General features: G+C 57.8%; 1 protein-coding gene across 4 annotated transcripts in view; it reads left to right on the top strand.

Moving 5' to 3' along the window:
* Positions 1–16,148, top strand: part of Cacna2d2 (calcium voltage-gated channel auxiliary subunit alpha2delta 2) — a 74,092-nt gene extending 57,944 nt beyond the window's left edge. The window contains exons 6-37 of one of the 4 annotated variants that reach the window (XM_070005334.1): positions 231–362; positions 532–589; positions 1,210–1,260; positions 1,388–1,487; positions 1,603–1,761; positions 1,971–2,078; positions 2,188–2,266; positions 2,758–2,807; positions 2,990–3,079; positions 3,269–3,340; positions 3,519–3,593; positions 3,868–3,942; positions 4,024–4,095; positions 4,189–4,260; positions 4,367–4,428; positions 4,744–4,820; positions 8,424–8,484; positions 10,796–10,893; positions 11,076–11,166; positions 11,283–11,345; positions 11,460–11,563; positions 11,793–11,891; positions 11,985–12,073; positions 12,276–12,323; positions 12,544–12,615; positions 12,733–12,885; positions 13,021–13,073; positions 13,202–13,257; positions 13,424–13,550; positions 13,764–13,873; positions 13,990–14,072; positions 14,170–16,148. In XM_070005334.1, coding sequence (XP_069861435.1) covers positions 231–362; positions 532–589; positions 1,210–1,260; positions 1,388–1,487; positions 1,603–1,761; positions 1,971–2,078; positions 2,188–2,266; positions 2,758–2,807; positions 2,990–3,079; positions 3,269–3,340; positions 3,519–3,593; positions 3,868–3,942; positions 4,024–4,095; positions 4,189–4,260; positions 4,367–4,428; positions 4,744–4,820; positions 8,424–8,484; positions 10,796–10,893; positions 11,076–11,166; positions 11,283–11,345; positions 11,460–11,563; positions 11,793–11,891; positions 11,985–12,073; positions 12,276–12,323; positions 12,544–12,615; positions 12,733–12,885; positions 13,021–13,073; positions 13,202–13,257; positions 13,424–13,550; positions 13,764–13,873; positions 13,990–14,072; positions 14,170–14,313 — 2,783 coding nt within the window. In that variant the 3' untranslated portion in view covers positions 14,314–16,148. Of the gene's footprint in view, positions 1–230; positions 363–531; positions 590–1,209; positions 1,261–1,387; positions 1,488–1,602; positions 1,762–1,970; positions 2,079–2,187; positions 2,267–2,757; positions 2,808–2,989; positions 3,080–3,268; positions 3,341–3,518; positions 3,594–3,867; positions 4,096–4,188; positions 4,261–4,366; positions 4,429–4,743; positions 4,821–8,423; positions 8,485–10,795; positions 10,894–11,075; positions 11,167–11,282; positions 11,346–11,459; positions 11,564–11,792; positions 11,892–11,984; positions 12,074–12,272; positions 12,324–12,543; positions 12,616–12,732; positions 12,886–13,020; positions 13,074–13,201; positions 13,258–13,423; positions 13,551–13,763; positions 13,874–13,989; positions 14,073–14,169 lie in introns of all 4 variants that reach the window. The other 3 variants (XM_070005333.1, XM_070005332.1, XM_070005331.1) reach the window with 3 other exon arrangements.
* The last annotated feature ends 1,419 nt before the right edge of the window (positions 16,149–17,567 follow it).

Here is a 17,567-nt window from a genome sequence, read left to right as displayed (position 1 = left end):
CCCTTCACAAGGGGATCTGGCAGAGGTCATATGTAGGCTGAGTGATTCCTCTGAACGGTTGCCAGGGTAAAGAGCAGATCTCCTTGGGGGATCTGGCCCAGTCTCAGCCTGGATCTGGAATGGGAGTGAGTCTGGATTGGTAGAGATCAGAGGAGGCCCCGGGCATGAGTGTCACAGAGAAGGGGGGGGCAAGCTCCCCACACCAGACCTCCCGGTCCTCCCTCCCCCAGCCACCGTCATCCTTAATGAACTCAATTGGACCGAGGCCCTGGAGAACGTGTTCATGGAGAATCGCAGGCAAGACCCCACGCTGCTTTGGCAGGTCTTTGGCAGCGCCACAGGAGTCACCCGCTACTACCCGGGTAGGTGCTGGCCCATCTCTCCCGTCCACCCGGCCCCCCACCATGTCCATCTCCTATCCCAGTCATCGGGGGCGCATGTGGGGTGGGCCTCCAAGCTTCAGTAACCCAGCCATTCTTGTAAGTCTTGGGCAAGGCTTCCCACGGCCCCTTACCATCTCTCTTCCCACAGCGACCCCATGGCGAGCCCCCAAGAAGATTGACCTGTATGACGTCCGAAGGAGACCCTGGTGAGTGAGCAGGGAGGGGCCAAGCGGGGATGCGCCCTCAGCTCCCCACCTCTCCCTCCTGCTCCCCTCCCCTCCCCATACCCGGGCCTGGGAGCAGGGGCGCAGCCAGCTCTATCCAATTTTCATTTCACACATCGTTGCCACTGGAAAATGGATCCCATCACCCAGGCAGGCCTCCCGGCCGCCTGGATGCGTTTCTCACCCCCCCTCCCCCCAGTCTACCACTGGGTACCCTCACCCCTTCAGGTCAGAGAGATCGGACCAGCAGAGATGCTCCTGAGGTTGCGTAGGGCTTCTGTGGGGTCACAGTCTCCACCTCAGCCACCTGAGCCCCAAACACCTCACCACCCTGCCCCTCCTCCCACAGTACCCTGTGACCTTCCCTTCCTACTCCGTCCCCCATGCAGCTAGACTGTCCGGGGTGGAGAACACTAGAAGCCATCAAAACCAGGAAACTGCCTTCTGCTCCCCTCTTCCCTACATTGAGAGACCCCATCCAACCCACCCAGTGAATCGTCAATAGAAACCCATTCATCGAGGCAAAGTTGAAGGAAGGGAGGACCCCCCGGGTCCCAGAGAAGGTGGGGGGTCGCTCTTAACTAAGGCTTTTCCTGGGTCAGGTACATCCAGGGGGCCTCATCGCCCAAGGACATGGTCATCATCGTAGACGTGTGAGTAGGCACTGCCCGCGGGTCTGGGGCAGGATGAGGGCCGGACTGTGCCACCCAGGCAAGTCATGGGGGAGGGAGGACAGGAGAATCCTCTAGGTCCCCCACATGCCCCCCCCCATCTCTCCAGGAGCGGCAGCGTGAGCGGCCTGACCCTGAAGCTGATGAAGACGTCTGTCTGCGAGATGCTGGACACGCTCTCTGACGACGACTATGTGAACGTGGCCTCGGTGAGTGCTGAGGTGACAAGGCTGGGGGACTGGGCCTCTCCACGGGCCAGCTGGCCTGCCCAGGCAGGCCCGAAGCTACTCACCACCGTCCCCCCCCGCCCCCCCATCCCCGCAGTTCAACGAGAAGGCACAGCCCGTGTCTTGCTTCACACACCTGGTTCAGGCCAACGTGCGTAACAAGAAGGTGTTCAAGGAAGCGGTGCAGGGCATGGTGGCCAAGGGCACCACAGGCTACAAGGCCGGCTTCGAATATGCCTTTGACCAGCTGCAGAACGTGAGCCTCCGTGGGGCGGGCTGGTGGGGGGGGGCAGAAGGTGGGCAGAGAGGGCCTGGGTTTGGAGACACAGTGGGGCGGGGGAGAGATCGAGATGAATGGCTTCATGAGCATCAAACACGCACCTGGGACATAAAACACCAGGAGGGTGGGGGGACCCTGCCCTTGGGACCGAAAGCTACCTGACTCCGGCCTCACCCCCTGCCCAGTCCAACATTACTCGTGCCAATTGCAATAAGATGATCATGATGTTCACCGACGGCGGAGAGGACCGTGTGCAGGACGTCTTTGAGAAGTACAACTGGCCCAACCGGACGGTGAGGCTCCATCCCGCTGGGAGCTTTCCATCCGGGTCTGGGACGGGGGAGGGTCGTCATTAAGCGGGCACCGCGGTGACGTCGGGGCCCCCCCCCCTGCCCCCGCCAGGTACGCGTGTTCACATTCTCTGTGGGGCAGCATAACTATGACGTCACACCCCTGCAGTGGATGGCCTGCACCAATAAAGGTATCTGGTCTGATGGCGCCACCGGAGGGTCTGCCCGCCCCCTGTCCATGTGTCCGGCTGTCAGTTCATCTACTCTCTATCCAGCTTACTATACGTGCGCCAGCTGTCGCTCTGTCTAGTAGGCTTTCTTACTTGCCCATGTCACCGGTTCTGTCTGCCTAGCTAGTGATCTGGTCATTGTCCACTTGTCTCCCAGCTTGCATGTGTTTGTAGGTTTGGGGCTCCCTAGCCCCCGCCCGCCCCCCACCTCTGCTCTGCTTCCTCAGATCCCTTCGTTCCCTCCCCTTCCATCCAGTTCAGACACAAATCATCGCCTGGGAGCAGCAGTAAGGGATGTGAATGGGAGGGGGAAGGGGGAGGGGGGAAGTGACACCAGAGAGACAGACAAGCGTGTGGGGGCTGCAGATGTACCCCACAGAGCGTCCCCCACCCCCGTGCCGTGGATCCCGCAGCGTCAACCAGGACCACCCCTGCCTCCCCTCCCTCCACAGGTTACTATTTCGAGATCCCTTCCATTGGAGCCATCCGCATCAACACGCAGGTGAGGCTGTAGGGGAAGCCCCTCCTCCCAGTTCCCTATGGTCGCGGTGCGCCTTCAGCCGCCATGGGCCAACAGCGCCCTCTGCCGGTGGCTGAGGCCGCAGTCCCGAAACACGGGAAGGCGGAGGAGGGAGTGAATTGAGAGAGGCACTCCGGACCTCCGCCGCCACCCCCCTTCCCCAGGAATATCTGGACGTGTTGGGAAGGCCCATGGTGCTGGCGGGCAAGGAGGCTAAGCAGGTGCAGTGGACCAACGTGTATGAGGATGCGCTGGTAAGGCCTCTAGAACGAGAAGGGCGGGGAGGGGCGGGGACTGGAGCCTCCCCCTGGGAATGTGTCCCCAGGGGGGGTTAGCAGAGGTTAAAGGGTGGCCCTCGCCCCAGCCTCTGTTCTGAACGCTCAGGGTGAGGGCAGGGCCAGTCTCAGGAGACCCCCCCTTCCCCCCATCTTCCTCTCCTTCAGGGACTGGGACTGGTGGTGACAGGGACCCTCCCAGTTTTCAACCTGACTCGAGACGGCCCTGGGGAAAAGAAGGTGAGGTCTCCACACGGAGCTGTGTGCTCCCAGGCACGGCCGGGTGTACCTGTGGTGTGTGTGAGGGTGTGGGATAGAGCGGACCCGCAAACCTGTGATCGTGTTTGAGGGCGTGGAATCAAACTTTATTAAAAGAACCCCTTCCCCCCCCCCCCCCCCGCCATGCCTCTGCTCCCAGAACCAGCTAATTCTGGGTGTGATGGGCATCGATGTGGCTCTGAATGACATCAAGAGACTAACTCCCAACTACACAGTGAGTGTCCTGCCCCGCTCAGCGGGGATCGATCATTGAGCCTCCTTGGGGACCTCTGTGGGAAATCAGGGAAGGCTTCTGGGGGAGGTGGCGGCATCGGGGCCCAGAGCTGGGGTTGGCAGACTTCCCATCAAGGGCCAGGAAGGGCACAGACTCAGTGTGTGATGAGAAAACTGTCTCAGAGGCGAGGGCTAGATCCAGAGCCCAGGGATCCCCACCCAGCCCTCCGGACCCTGAGCCCCCCGATCTGTATTGCCCCCTTCCCCCCCCCAAGCTCGGAGCCAACGGCTACGTGTTCGCCATCGACCCAAATGGCTACGTGTTGCTGCACCCCAATCTCAAGCCCCAGGTGAGCCCAATGGGTGGTCCTGAGGGTGGGCGGGACCCCTTCATGATGAGGATCCCCGACTTCCCACCTGACCTCCAACAGACCACCAATTTCCGGGAGCCCGTCACTCTGGACTTCCTGGATGCCGAGCTGGAGGATGAGAATAAGGAGGAGGTAAGTTAAAGGTGGGGAGAAGGGCTGGGGGAGGGGGGTGGGCGGGGAGACAGACACTGAAGACGAGGGAGGTCACAGCTCCGACCCTTCCAGATCCGTCGGAGCATGATTGACGGCGACGAGGGCCACAAGCAGATCAGAACATTGGTCAAGTCCTTGGATGAGGTAAGAAGGCCGGGAAGAGAGGGGCGGGGAAAGAGGGTGGGCGCCCTCCCACCCCTCTCCACCCCACCCCGCTCACCCAGCTTCCTGACACAGCCTCCTCTCCTAGAGGTACGTAGACGAGGTGATTCGGAACTACACCTGGGTGCCTATTAGGAGCACCAACTACAGGTGAGTGGGCCAAGGCTGGGTGAGCGGCAGGGGTGGCCCTAGTGCACCCCACCTCCTCCATCTCCTCCCATTACCTTCCCAGTGGGGTACTAGCAACCGCAGATCGGGGGAGTCTACTGGGGTGTGGAGTCACTCAGAGGTCTCTGGCAGACTTCTGGGGCCCCAGCATCTTTTGAGGTGTGACCCCTGGGCCGTGCATGTCCCATAGCCACGAGAGGGAGGGGCGGCCGCCTTTAGCCCCTGCAGCCCACCTCTCCCCAGCAGTGACCTGCTCTCCCTCCTCCTTCTCCTCCTCCTCCTCCTCCTCCTCCTCAGCCTGGGGCTGGTGCTCCCACCCTACAGCACCTTCTACCTCCAAGCCAACCTCAGCGACCAGATCCTACAGGTCAAGTGTAAGTGGCCCGGCCCCTGCCTGCGCCCTGCACCCCTGCCTCTGCCCCCTGCACCCTGGCCGGACCCAGGCAGCATAGCCAGCCCGAGCTTGCTGGCGAGGCTACCCCTTCCCGCCCAGTCTGCCCAGCCCCGCGTGCCCGCAGGCTGCGGCACCAGCCTTGGAAAGTCTATGGAAATCTGCATGCTCGCCTTTTCTCAGATTTGGTTCCGGACCATTCTCTCATTGGTTTCTGTTAAGGTTTCTGGTTTTATTGATTTATCTTTTTGTTTTGGTTTTCTTTTTTTCTCCTATTCTGTGTCTTCCCTCCTTAGCCTGCCTGCCCTGAACGCTCCCCGGGGGTTCCTTTCTCAGCAGACACCCCTTCCCTCTCTTCTCTCATCTTTCTGCTCAGCTCTTCCTCCCTCCCCCAACACACACACACACACACACACCATGGTGGCACCTCCCATGGTCACTACCCCCCTCTGCCCCTTCCTCTCCATCTCCCTCCACCTTCTGTCTCTCCCTCCCCCTCTTTCCCTTCCCTGCTACTCACTGGCTCCATTTCACTCTCCCAACTTTCCCTCCATCTCTCCCTACCCCCTGCACCCCTCCTTTTCCCCTCTCCATGTAGTCTCCCTCTCTCCTGCCCTCTTCTCTCTTCTGCTCTCTGTTTCCTTCGTTCCATCCACTCTGTTCCTCTATCCTTCATTTTCGCCGCCTCCTTGTCTCCTTTCTTCTCCCTTCCCTGCTCTCCCACCTTCCACCTCCTCTTGCCTGTGGCTTCCTGTGCATGCTCCGCTCCCCCCTGGGCCTCTCTGAAAAGGTCTGGGTCTCGGGGGCCCAGTCCTGCCTGGCCCCTGCCTGAGGTTACACTGGGAGGGAGGCTGGGGCTCCAGCCCCCACCGGGCGCCCCCTCCCGCCTGCCTGGCTGAGAGAGGAGCTCATCTCCTTGGAGTTTTCTCGCTCTCTTTCTCTTTCTCGTGTCTTTTTTTTTTGCAAGAAGTTTCCTTTCGGTATGATGATGAGACACAATATTTTCATTCAAACAGCCATTGAATAAAATATTGTCTGTGCCCCTCCCCTTCCCCCTCCCCCTTTTCGTTTGTTTTTGTGTGTGTGTTTTTGTTTTCCTCGCTTTCTCTCTTGGTGGACTGTCCCAGTGCCAATCAGCAAACTGAAGGGCAAGTATTTCCAGTACCGGTGCACCCTCCTCCCCTCAACCCTACCCGTCCTCACGCCCCTGCTTGCCCCCCGTCCCTGCCCAGGACCAGCCATACCCCTGCCCTCTGGGGCTTCCCTCCTAGCATCCCTTGGATCCTCAGCTCTTGCCTTTTCTCTGATGCCCCCTGTGGTCAAGAAATCTTGACCACAGAGACAACTCCCACCCAGTGGGCAGGGGGGCCCAAGACCCCAGAGGGCTTCTGTGAGGCTGTGGGAAAGCTCCAGCCCTGTCAGACACCTCTGGACTACCTCTCCTTCCTCTGATCTCTAGCAGTGGCTCTAGAAGCTGGTAGCCCTCTGAGAAAGGAGACAGACAGGCTCAGATGCGCCACAGCCTTTTTCCAGGGTAGAGAGACATAGACGGGGCAGCCGCCCAGCCACTGTGGAAGAGCGAGGCCAACACACCATTGTTACCTTAGTGTTCCAGTCCCCGTACTAGCCTGCTCTCCCTTCTGCTCCAGAGGCTTTCCCACAAGCCCCCTTGGTGCAGCCCTGCTCTGGGCTTCTCCTTGTTCCTTAGATGAGCCCAAAGGTTTAGGAAAGAGAGTCTGGAGATATAAAGGTAGATTCAGGGACTGTGGACCTGACCGGACTTGGGGCAAGATCTCAATACAGCCACCCCTACCCAATCTGGGTGGGAGTGGGGGACACCCCTTACTCCCAGTGCTGGTGTTTTTTTCTCCCCCTCTCCCACATCCCACCTAGTAACCCTAGGACTGCAGGGCCCCGGGGTAACCATTAGCATAGATAGGCTCCCTCCTTGCCCCTTCTCCTTCCTTTTTCTTTCTCCTCTTCCTCTCCCCGCCCCCACCCCTTCCCCTTTGGCTTGTGTCCAAACCCCGCCTCACAGTCCTATCAGAAAGGAACAGTCCAACCAGTGACCGCCCAGCCCCTTGAACATCCCAGTCTCCCCTCGCCCGGAACCTTGCGGTGCATCGTGGGAGTATTTAATAACACAGTGGGGGAAAATCCCTCCTCTGCACGCATAAGGCCCATGGGGCAGAAAAAGTAGACTGCCAGACTGAGACAGGCCAAGAGCCAGGGGACTCCCGGATATAGCCCAGCAGGGGGGCCGGTGTAGCTGGACAGGGAGAGGCCACGGCAAAACCGTTCCATCATATTCAACCAAAGACGCAGCGAGGTCCCTGTGGCTCACGCCTGTCATCCTAGCCACACAGAAGGCTGAGATCTGAGGATCGAGGTTCAAAGCCAGCCCAGGCAGGAAAGTCTGAGATTCTGATCTCCAACTAGGAGTCAGAAGGCAAAGCCAGTAAAAGCACCAGTTATGAAGGGGGTGGGGGGACTAAGGGACAGCATCCAGGCCCTGAGTTTAAGCCCCATTACACACACACACACACACACACACACACACACACACACACACACACACACACACACACACACACACACACACACACTGATAAATTTGATCTCACACAGGGTGAGATCTCTTGGTCCAGGGCCAAGGCTCAACTGGTGGGCTCCACAGGGACTCCCCACCTCCCCCTCCCCAGCCATCCTCTCTGAACCCAGAAATAATCCCAGGAAAGGAAGAGATTCAGCCTTTTGTTTCCCATCTGCCCCTGCGTGTCCCAGGAAAGCAAGTGTGTAGGTCAATGGCATCCCTCTCGCCATGTGTGCGCCTCTCCCAAGCACCCTAACTCAGGGCGGGCCCCTTCCGTCCCCCCACGATGCACTGCACACCCCTTCCCCCTGACTGCCCACACCCGTCTCTGGTTGGACTGTCAACGCCCGTGAGAAACCCCCTCGGTTTGGCCATGTTGATGCCTGACACGGAACAAAAAGCACGACTTCACCAAAAGGCAAACAGCTGCGGCAAAGCAAGAGCAATAAAATAAAAAAATGTCTGCAGCCAAAAAGCCAATTCCCTTCCTCAAACGTCTCTTTGGAGGCAAAGGAAGCTCAGCATGCGGTGTTTTGGTTTGTTGTTTTTGGTTTTTTTTTTTCCTCCCCATTATGGATGCGATAAGAGCGAGACTGGCCCCTCCACCAGACCATGCATATATATAGCAGCGTGTGTATATATATGTGTGTGTGTGTGTGTGTCCGTGTATATGTGCTATACAGCCGTATGGAAGCATATACAGCCACGCCAAGGGACTCACTGCCAACAGAGGACCGGGCCCGGGCAACATATTGGCTATAACTGCCCTCCTCCCGCGATGCCTAGTCTCCGCAGGCCCTTCCCCTCCCCACCCGTCCCTTCTGGCTCAAACCTGACCGTAGAAGTGACGGGTTTCCCTCTCTGCTGGTGTCTCTCCCTTCCCTCGAGCCCCCCCCCTCCCCGTGTCCCTCTCCAAGCCCGTGAGCTCTGAGCCCCCTGGCCTCTCGCCTCCCCCCCAGCCCCCGCCAGATAACCCCCCCGTTTCTGTTGCAGATTTTGAGTTCCTGCTCCCCAGCAGCTTTGAGTCTGAAGGACATGTTTTCATTGCTCCCAGGTAGCTTGTGTGTGGCCTTGCTGAGGTGTCCTTCCCGCCCCCCCCCGCCCCCAACTACCCCACTTCCCGCACTGCTGCCTGGAGCTCTTGTGTGTCTGTGTCCTGTGCGGTGTCACCCCCACCTCTCCGTACATAGCCCGGTATGTGTGGCTGCGCGTGCGCATACCTGGGCTCTATGTAACAGCGCCAGGCTGCGGTGTGTCCAGTGGCCGCCACGGTCCACCTCCCAGCAGGCCCTGCTGCTGACCTCCCAACCCCACCCCACTGTCCCAGGCAACCAGGAAGGAGCCCCTTCCCCTTGGGCCAGCAGCCCCTCACTGGGCTGCTGCTGCTCTAGTTTGTGGTGTGGTGCCATTTTCCCCTCCCATCGTTTGTCTCGTGTCGGTGTTTGTGTGGGTCTGGGGGGGCTGAGCTAGCCAGAGCCCCTGTGGGCAGTGCCAGCAGTGCCAAGTCACTGAGGAGGAGGAGGAGGAGGGATGGGTGCGAGGGAGGATGGGGGGGTGAGGATCTACTCTAGGTAAGTAAGGGGTCAGCGCCCAGAGCAGGTCGTGCACATGTCTGAGGAGGCCAGGGAGTGGCGAAGCCCTCTCTCATGAGTGGGCTTTGGATGAGGGCAGGTGGTGGGTGTGACAGACAGACAGACAGGGGTGGGGGGCGCTCTGAAGCACCACATGGGGTTCTGGCCTCTCCTCACCTCCATTATGTATGCGAGCGCGTGCATGTACCCACAGATCTCTCTGTGACTGTGTAGATGTGTGTTTGTGTTTGTGAGCCGTCGCGCACACGTGTCCGCAGAGTCTGAGTGTTGGCGTGGGATGGCTTCCGTGTGTCCGTGACTGGGAATGTCTGGGAAGAACTGTGAGACCCACGTGGCCCCGAGGAAGCCCCCCAAGGCGAGGGACTGTGCTCGTTCGCGTCACCTCTGTATCTCTGGCTTCAGGGAGCTCGGTATATGTGGAGCGTGTGTGGAGCACCCCGCAAACGTGAATGCGTCCGTCATACGTGTGGTGTATGCCGGGCACGGCCGTACCGGTGTGTCTCTGGGTGTGTCAGGCGCAGCCTCCAGGGACAGAGGCACGGGGTGTGCGCTTCACGAAAGTTCTTTCTGGCAAGTGCCAGGTTCTCTCACTAACCTGAGGAAGGGGCATGTTTCTTTTATCTTCACTTTTTTGTTGTTGTTGGTTGGTCGTGAGGCTTGAACTCTGGGCCTGGGCACCATCCCTGAGCTCTTCAGCTCGAGGCTAGCGCTCTACCACTTGAGCCACGGCGCCACTTCTGGTTTTCTGAGTGGTTCATTGGAAATAGGAGTCTCATGGATGGTCCTGCCTGGGCTAGCATTGAACCGTGATCCTCAGATCTCAGCCTCCTGAGTAGCTGGGATGACAGGTGTGAGCCACCGGCACCTGGCTCTTGATCCTTCCTTGGTTTTTTATTTTTTGTCGATCATGGGGCTTGAACTCAGGGCCCAGGGGCTGTCCCCGAGCTCTTTTTTGCTCAGGACTAGCACTCTACTGCTTTGAGCCATGGCACCACTTCCAGTTTTCCAGTGGTCCATTGGAGATGAGAGTCTCACGGGCTGGCCTCACGCTACCATCCTCAGATCTCAACCTCCGGGTGGCTGGGATGACGGGTGGGAGCTACCAGCGGCACCTGGATGTTGTCACTATGTAGATGGGGGTGTGAGCAGGTGACCGGGCAGGAGAGATGGCTCTGTCATTGGGGGAGAAAGACTTCCTGGAGAACAGATCCACACGTACACCCTGCCACATCACAGCCCTCACAGTTTCTGAACCCAGAGCCTGAGCCCAGTTGAAGGCTTTGAGGGGAAGGATTGGTCTACCCGCCTCTAGCCAGTACACACACAGAGAAAAAGCCTCAGGGAGGTTGAGTGAGTCGCTGAAAGGTGCACCGCAGGATGAGACCTTAAGACTCTAGCCAATAGAAGCCAGTGCTGGTACCTGGGCCCACCCACCCATGCCCCTGGGAGCTGTGGAGGGCATACAGGTGGATGATCCAGCCAGCAGACAGTTCCCCAAGCCTCCCCAGTGGGCTCTCTGGAGCTCACGACCCAAGAGAGAGATGGAAGGCTCTGAAGGGCCGAGCCTGGGAGAGACAAACTACCATGGTGGTGAAGGTGGTGGAGGAAGCAGACCATCTTCCTGCAGCCGTAGCCCGTGAGGACACGTGTGCCCCTCTCCGTGGCCTGAGCTTCTCAGCAGGTGGCCGAGGAGCAGGCCAACTGAGAAAGCTTCGAGCCTCTTGTTCTGTCCAGCGCCCCAAGCCCGCTCTTCTTGCCCCTCCCAACCCCCAGAGAGTATTGCAAGGACCTGAATGCCTCCGACAACAACACCGAGTTCCTGAAGAACTTCATTGAGCTCATGGAGAAAGTGACTCCAGACTCCAAGCAGTGTGAGTTGTCAGGCAGGGTAGCGGGATCTAGGCAAAGCCCGAGCAGCCTGCAGAGGGACCAGAGAAGGGCAGGGGTGGACACAAGCTTTGGCAGAGCAAAGGGAAGACTCCTGGGGAAGCCCTGGGAAAGGGGGGGGGCGGGGAACCAGAGACACCCCCCCACCTCTGCCCGTCTATTCCAGGCAACAACTTCCTTTTGCACAACTTGATCTTGGACACGGGCATCACACAGCAGTTGGTGGAACGCGTGTGGCGGGACCAGGATCTCAACACGTATGCGTCACCCAAGCCGTGGGGGCGGGAGGCTAGGTTGGAGCCAGAGGTCCTGGCCCTGCCTGACAGGAAGAAGACCTGTGACCCCCACACACACACCTTCCTGCCACCCCTAGGTACAGCCTGCTGGCCGTGTTCGCCGCCACCGACGGTGGCATCACACGTGTCTTCCCCAACAAGTAAGTGCCGGCCCTGCTACCCAGTACCATCCTCACCCCATCCCGCTGTCCTTGGGCCGACCCCCGTAAAAGAGCCTGCACCCACCAAGCTCTGCCTCTCTCGGGGTGCTCCAGGGCAGCTGAAGACTGGACGGAGAACCCTGAACCCTTCGATGCCAGCTTCTACCGCCGCAGCCTGGATAATCACGGTTATATCTTCAAGCCCCCACACCAAGATGGTAAGGGTCACACTCATGGGACCCAGAAGCGGTGGGAAACCCCAGCCTAGGGTCACATGCTGCTTTCTAAAACTTCTGTCCACTTAGATGCTAGCTAAGATCAGGGCAAACATGAAGACAGGGACAGGCAGGGATAAACACCATGCTGGGTGCTGGGTTCTTAAGGCTGGGATCAGCCAGACCTCAGAGTGGTCAAGACCCAATCCTGACAGCTCTGTCCTCACCACAGCCCTGTTAAGGCCTCTGGAACTGGAGAACAGTACAGTGGGTCTCCTCGTCAGCACAGCCGTGGAGCTCAGCCTCGGCCGACGTACCCTGAGGCCAGCAGGTGAATGCCCTGGACAGAAGGGGGAAAGAGGCAACAGATGGGCTACTGCTACCCAAAGCCAGTAACAGACGGATCCCTTGCTCTCTCCCACAGTGGTGGGTGTCAAGCTAGACCTAGAAGCTTGGGCCGAGAAGTTCAAGGTGCTTGCCAGCAATCGTACCCACCAGGACCAGCCCCAGAAGGTATCCGGGCAGGGGAAGAGAAAATCAAGTCCAGTGGCGTTTTCTCTGGAGTTCTTTACAAGCCTCTCACTCAGAGTGGCTGCAAGCATCTCTGGGAAGGTGGAGGCTGCTCCAGATGCTCCCAGAGAACCAAATCTATGAAGGGTAACGGGAGGGAGAAAACCCAGCGGGTGCCTTACAGTCGTCATTCTCTGCCCAGCAGTGTGGTCCCAACAGCCACTGCGAGATGGACTGCGACGTGAATAATGAGGTGCGTGCTCCACGATCCTGCCCGAACCCCGGTTTCCTCCATTCCCAGGCTTTTGGATCCCAATTTCAAGTCTTAGCTCATCCCTTAACCTTTGGATCTCAGCACTCCATCCCTAGCTTCGCAGCCTCCCAGGGCCTGAAGTGGAAGATCTCCAGTAGAGCCCCCCCGTCCATCTTCCTCCCCCCTGCCCCCCTTTTCCTACCCCTTCCCTACCTGGCAGGACCTACTCTGTGTCCTCATTGACGATGGAGGGTTCCTGGTGCTGTCAAACCAGAACCATCAGTGGGACCAGGTGAGAGCCAAGAAGAGAGTGGAAGGAGGGTGGAAATATTTCAGTCTTGTTGGGGGGAGGGCCGGGGGGCCTTGACACTGCCAGGTTTATGACCACAGTTCCTTCCCGGCATCCCAGGTTGGCAGGTTCTTCAGCGAAGTAGATGCCAACCTGATGCTGGCACTCTACAACAACTCCTTCTACACCCGCAAAGAGTCCTACGACTATCAGGCAGCCTGTGCCCCTCAGCCCCCTGGCAACCTGGGAGCCGCACCCCGGGGTGTTTTTGTGGTGAGGAACCCCTCTCCTTCCCTCCCCCCCTCCACCATGATTGAAGATGGGGAAGGGGGTGTTCCTGACAGACGGCGATGCATCCTGAGGTGAGGGGCAGCCATGTCAGCCCATGCCCCGCTCTCTCCACTGCAGCCCACCATTGCAGACTTCCTTAACCTGGCTTGGTGGACCTCTGCTGCGGCCTGGTGGGTCCTGGCGGGGGGTGGGGATGGGATGGGGGGTGTTGTAAGCCAGGAAGGGAAGGCACTCCCTAGTCACAAGTGGAGTAAGACAGTGCCCTCTGCTGACCACTTCCATTGTCCGTGCCTTTTAGGTCCTTGTTCCAGCAGCTTCTCTACGGTCTCCTCTACCACAGCTGGTTCCAGGCAGGTAGGTTAGCAGGGCTTGGGAGGCCTGCATCCCGGTTTTGGGGTAGGAGCTGTGGGGCGGCGCCCCGTCCCCCCCACCCCGCACCCCCTCTCCCAGAGAGGGAGGAATTACAGCCGAGCCTGGCCAAGGCCTGTGTGCGGGGCTGAGGCGTCTGGACCCCCCACAGACCCGGCGGAGGCTGAGGGGAGCCCCGAGGCGCGGGAGAGCAGCTGCGTCATGAAACAGACCCAGTACTACTTTGGTTCGGTGAACGCCTCCTACAACGCCATCATCGACTGCGGGAACTGCTCCAGGTGCTTGGCGGAGGGGGGCGTGTCCGGAAGGGCGAGGGGCGGGGCCTGGCGTGCTGGAAGGGACGCGGCGTCGGGGGCGTGGTTTTGTGGGGGCGGGGCTTGTCTGGGGGCGGGGCTAACTTTCAGGCCCCGCCTCTTTATAATCTCCCCCCCCCTCTCTCTCTCCTCTTTTTCCCTCTCTCCCCTCTCTCCTCTTTTTCCCTCTCTTTCCAGGCTGTTCCATGCTCAGAGGCTGACCAACACCAACCTTCTGTTCGTGGTGGCGGAGAAGCCGCTGTGCAGCCAGTGTGAGGCTGGCCGGCTACTGCAGAAAGAAACACACTGTATCCTGCCCCCCCCCAGCCCTCCCCGCCACCACCCATGTGCCCCTTTCTGCCCCGCGTGTCCCCTTGTGCTGCCGACGACGACATCGCCTCCTTGACTCCCCACCCATGCCCAGCGGACGGCCCGGAGCAGTGTGAGCTGGTGCAGAGACCGCGATACAGGAGAGGACCTCACATCTGCTTCGACTACAATGCGACGGTGGGCAGGGGTGGGTGGGGGAAACTGAGGCAGATCTGACACCCCAGGACCTTGAAGGTGGTCTGGGTCGACCAGTTACCTTGTCTCTCCTCCGTAGGAAGATACCTCAGACTGTGGCCGAGGCGCTTCCTTCCCACCCTCGCTGGGCGTCCTGGTGTCCCTGCAGCTGCTGCTTCTTCTAGGCCTGCCGCCCCGGCCACAGCCTCAAGTCCACGCCCTTCCTCCTTCTCCCCGCCTCTGAACATCCCACCTTGGGGCCCCCTACCCCCATCCTGGCCTCCCTCACTTCTCCTTCCTGCCACTCCACATCATCCACCTTAGAGATTTGCTCTTCCTCAACTGAAGGACCCTGGGAGCCTATGTCCAAAGCAGGGTGCCGCATTCTTTGGCACCCAAGACATGACTCACCCCTGAACCATGTAAGTGTCCCTAGGCCCTGGACACCTGTACTGGTGCCAAATCAGGCCTCTGCTGCCCAGGCTGCCTGGAGGCTTCCTCTGCAAAAGGTGACCTTGTCTCAGTTGGACACGTCCAGTCTGGCCCTCTCTACCGTAGTTTCCCTGGGTAGAATAGAGGAAGAGATGGTAGTTTGAGGCCTGTGCATCCTAACTGAAATCCTGGTGGGAGAGATGTTCTTGGGGTGGGGGTGGGGGGACAGTCTTCTATTGGCTCCTGTTCCATTCAGGTCTGGAGTCACCCACAGCCCAGCTCTGCAGGCGTCAGGACAGTCTCACGATGACAGCAGTTGAGACACAACAAAGTACATACCTGGACCCTGAGGACTCCCATAAGACCTACCCCAGGGGACACACACAAATACAGACACATAGATACACATGCCACGGGCGGGAGGGGGGGCTCACATAGCCTTACACGGGGCAAGGGGCCGGTGAGAGGGCTGTACACCTGTGCTCACCGCCTGCCTCTATTCTGAGCTACAGCCCAGCTGGTCCTCCCATCTCTGAAGCTGAATGTGCAACAGTGCCAAATAATGCTGGGGCTGGGTGGAAGACACCCCCCCATCCCATCCCTAGCCATCAGTGTTTCCCCAAGGCCCCCCCTCTTTGCCAGGTGCTCATTGTACCCATTTCTCACTAGTGTCAGCTCCCCCCCACACCCAGCAGGACCATATGCCACTGCCTGCACCCCTTGGCAGAGGGCACACACACACACACACACACACACACACACCAGACACTAACCTTTGCCTTAGCAGGAGTGACTTGGTCTCTCCTGGCTGGGTCATCCCATCTCCATCTGGCCCTTCTACACTCAGGCCTGTGCCCACTCCCTATATCATTGCCACTCATACCCACACTCCCCTGCCCCTAGGAGGCCAAATTGTCCCTCCCCTGTTGAATACATACTCAGAGTGCACATGCGCGTGCGCACACACACACACACATACACACTGCACGTATGGAGGCTGGGTCTGGGCACATCTTTCCCACCATTCATTCTGATCATTTCCCCCAAAGGCATTGGAGCCTGGGGGCCAGTAGGGGACTGAGAGCTGGGGGGCATATAGCCACGAGGCTCAGATGGACTGGGAGGAGGGGGGAGGGTAGTGCATTAATTAATGGCTCCGTTAATTAATGTCATGTTGCTTGTCGCTTTCTCAGTGTGTGTGTACGGCCTCTTGCCCGCTGCTGGTGCCAAGGTGGGTGTTCATGATGTATGCCCAGCCGGGGATGTCAGCTGTGTCCTGTAGGGGGCGTGTGTGTAACTGTAGTGTAGTCAGGTGCTCAATGGAGAATATAAAAGAAACATACAGAAACAAATATATATTTTAAGTTTAAAAAACAGAAAAACAGACAAAACAATCCCCATCAGGTAGTTGTCTAACCCCCAAATGGGTCTGATCTTTCTCATCATCACCTGACCTGGCTTCCCCGCCCCCCCACCCTCACCTTAGGCTGGGGAATTAGGGGGCCTTTTCCTTTTCTCTGCCCTTTTTTTTTTTTTTCTGTTATTGTTCTATTTTGTACAGACAAGTCGGAAACACAACAGCGACAAAAAAAAAAAGTCAAGAAACTTTGTAAAATATTGTGTGTGTGATTCCTTGTAAAATATTTTCAAATGGTTTATTACAGAAGATCAGTTATTAAATAATGTTCATATTTTCACTTCAAACAGTTTCCATCCACTGTTTCAGCCTTGGGATAAGGACTGGGTAACTATGAAGGCGGGTGGCCATGACCTTGAGATTCAACCTACCCTGATGGGAATGAAGACCACAACTCTTGGAGCCATAGGACAGGATGCTTCCAGTGTCTACTAAAAGCCTAGCTCCTGACATACTTTGTCTCAAGTTACAAGTCTCCAGGCAAAAATAAAACAAAACGAAAAACACCTCTTTATATAGAAGAAAGAAAGCTAGCTGTGCGCCAGTAACTCATACCTGTAATCCTAGCTACTCAGGAGGCTGAGATCTGAGGATCAAGGTTCAAAGCCAGCCCAGGCAGAAAAGGCTGTGAGACTCCTCAATAAACCACTAGAAAACCGGAAGTGGCGCTGTGGTTCAAGTGGTAGAGTGCTGCCCTTGAGCTGAAGAGCACAGGGACAATGCCCAAGCCCAGAGTTCAAGCCCCATGACCGACAAAAAAAAAAAAAAAAAAAAGAAAGCTGTTTGCTGATGGCTCACACCTGTAATCCTAGCTAGTCAGGAGGTTGAGATCTGAGGATCACGGTTCAAAGCCAGCCCAGCAGGAAAGTTTGTAAGGCCTTCTTATCTCACAGTGAAGTTATGGCTCAAATGGTTGAGCCCTAACCTTGAGGGAATATTCTCAGGGACACCACCCAGGAGTGGCATGAGCATGTGCGTGAGTACACACACACACAGACACACACACACACACAGAAGGAGAAGGTAAAAGGAAGCCTCTCAGAGCCTCAAGGCAAGGCCTGGACCCAGGAAAGAAAACAGTAATGAGATGTTAATCCAGTTGGGTCCAGCCATGTAGTCAGCTAACAAGGGCTTGACAGACAGGTCCTCTAACTCACCAAAAAGAGCAGAAGCCAGCACTCTGTTGTACTAAGGCCCAATCCTGTTGTCCTGAAGATACTAAGGCCCACCTATAAGCCAGTAGGGGCCCTATCAGGGTCTAGGGGAGGCCAGAAGCCAACCCAATTTTTCTTTTTCTTTTTTTTGGTAAGTCATGGGGCTTGAACTCTGGGCCTGGGTGCAGTCCCTCAGCTCTTCAGCTGAAGGCTAGCGCTCTACCATGTGAGCCACAGCGCCACTTCCACCAACCCAGTTTTTATTCATTCCTTTGGCAGGCCCTTCTAGCTGCTCAGTTTGTGACAAGGTCCTACTTACTATACAGCCCGGGCTGTAGTTGAATTTTCAGTCCTCCTGCTTCAATCTGCTGAATGTTGGGATGACACCATGTACTGCCACACCCAGCTCACCCTTGTTAATTTTAACCCCAACTCTAGTTCATGTGACTTCTGCATTCTTTTCATGGAAAAAGAACTGTAACCACCTGCACAGTG

The sequence above is a fragment of the Dipodomys merriami genome, unplaced genomic scaffold (genome assembly GCF_024711535.1).
Source record: "Dipodomys merriami isolate MVZ:Mamm:240054 unplaced genomic scaffold, mDipMer1.0.p SCAF_68, whole genome shotgun sequence".
Lineage (NCBI taxonomy): Eukaryota > Metazoa > Chordata > Mammalia > Rodentia > Heteromyidae > Dipodomys > Dipodomys merriami.
Note: the sequence above shows the minus strand (reverse complement) of the source record. Positions and strands in the feature narration are given on the sequence as shown.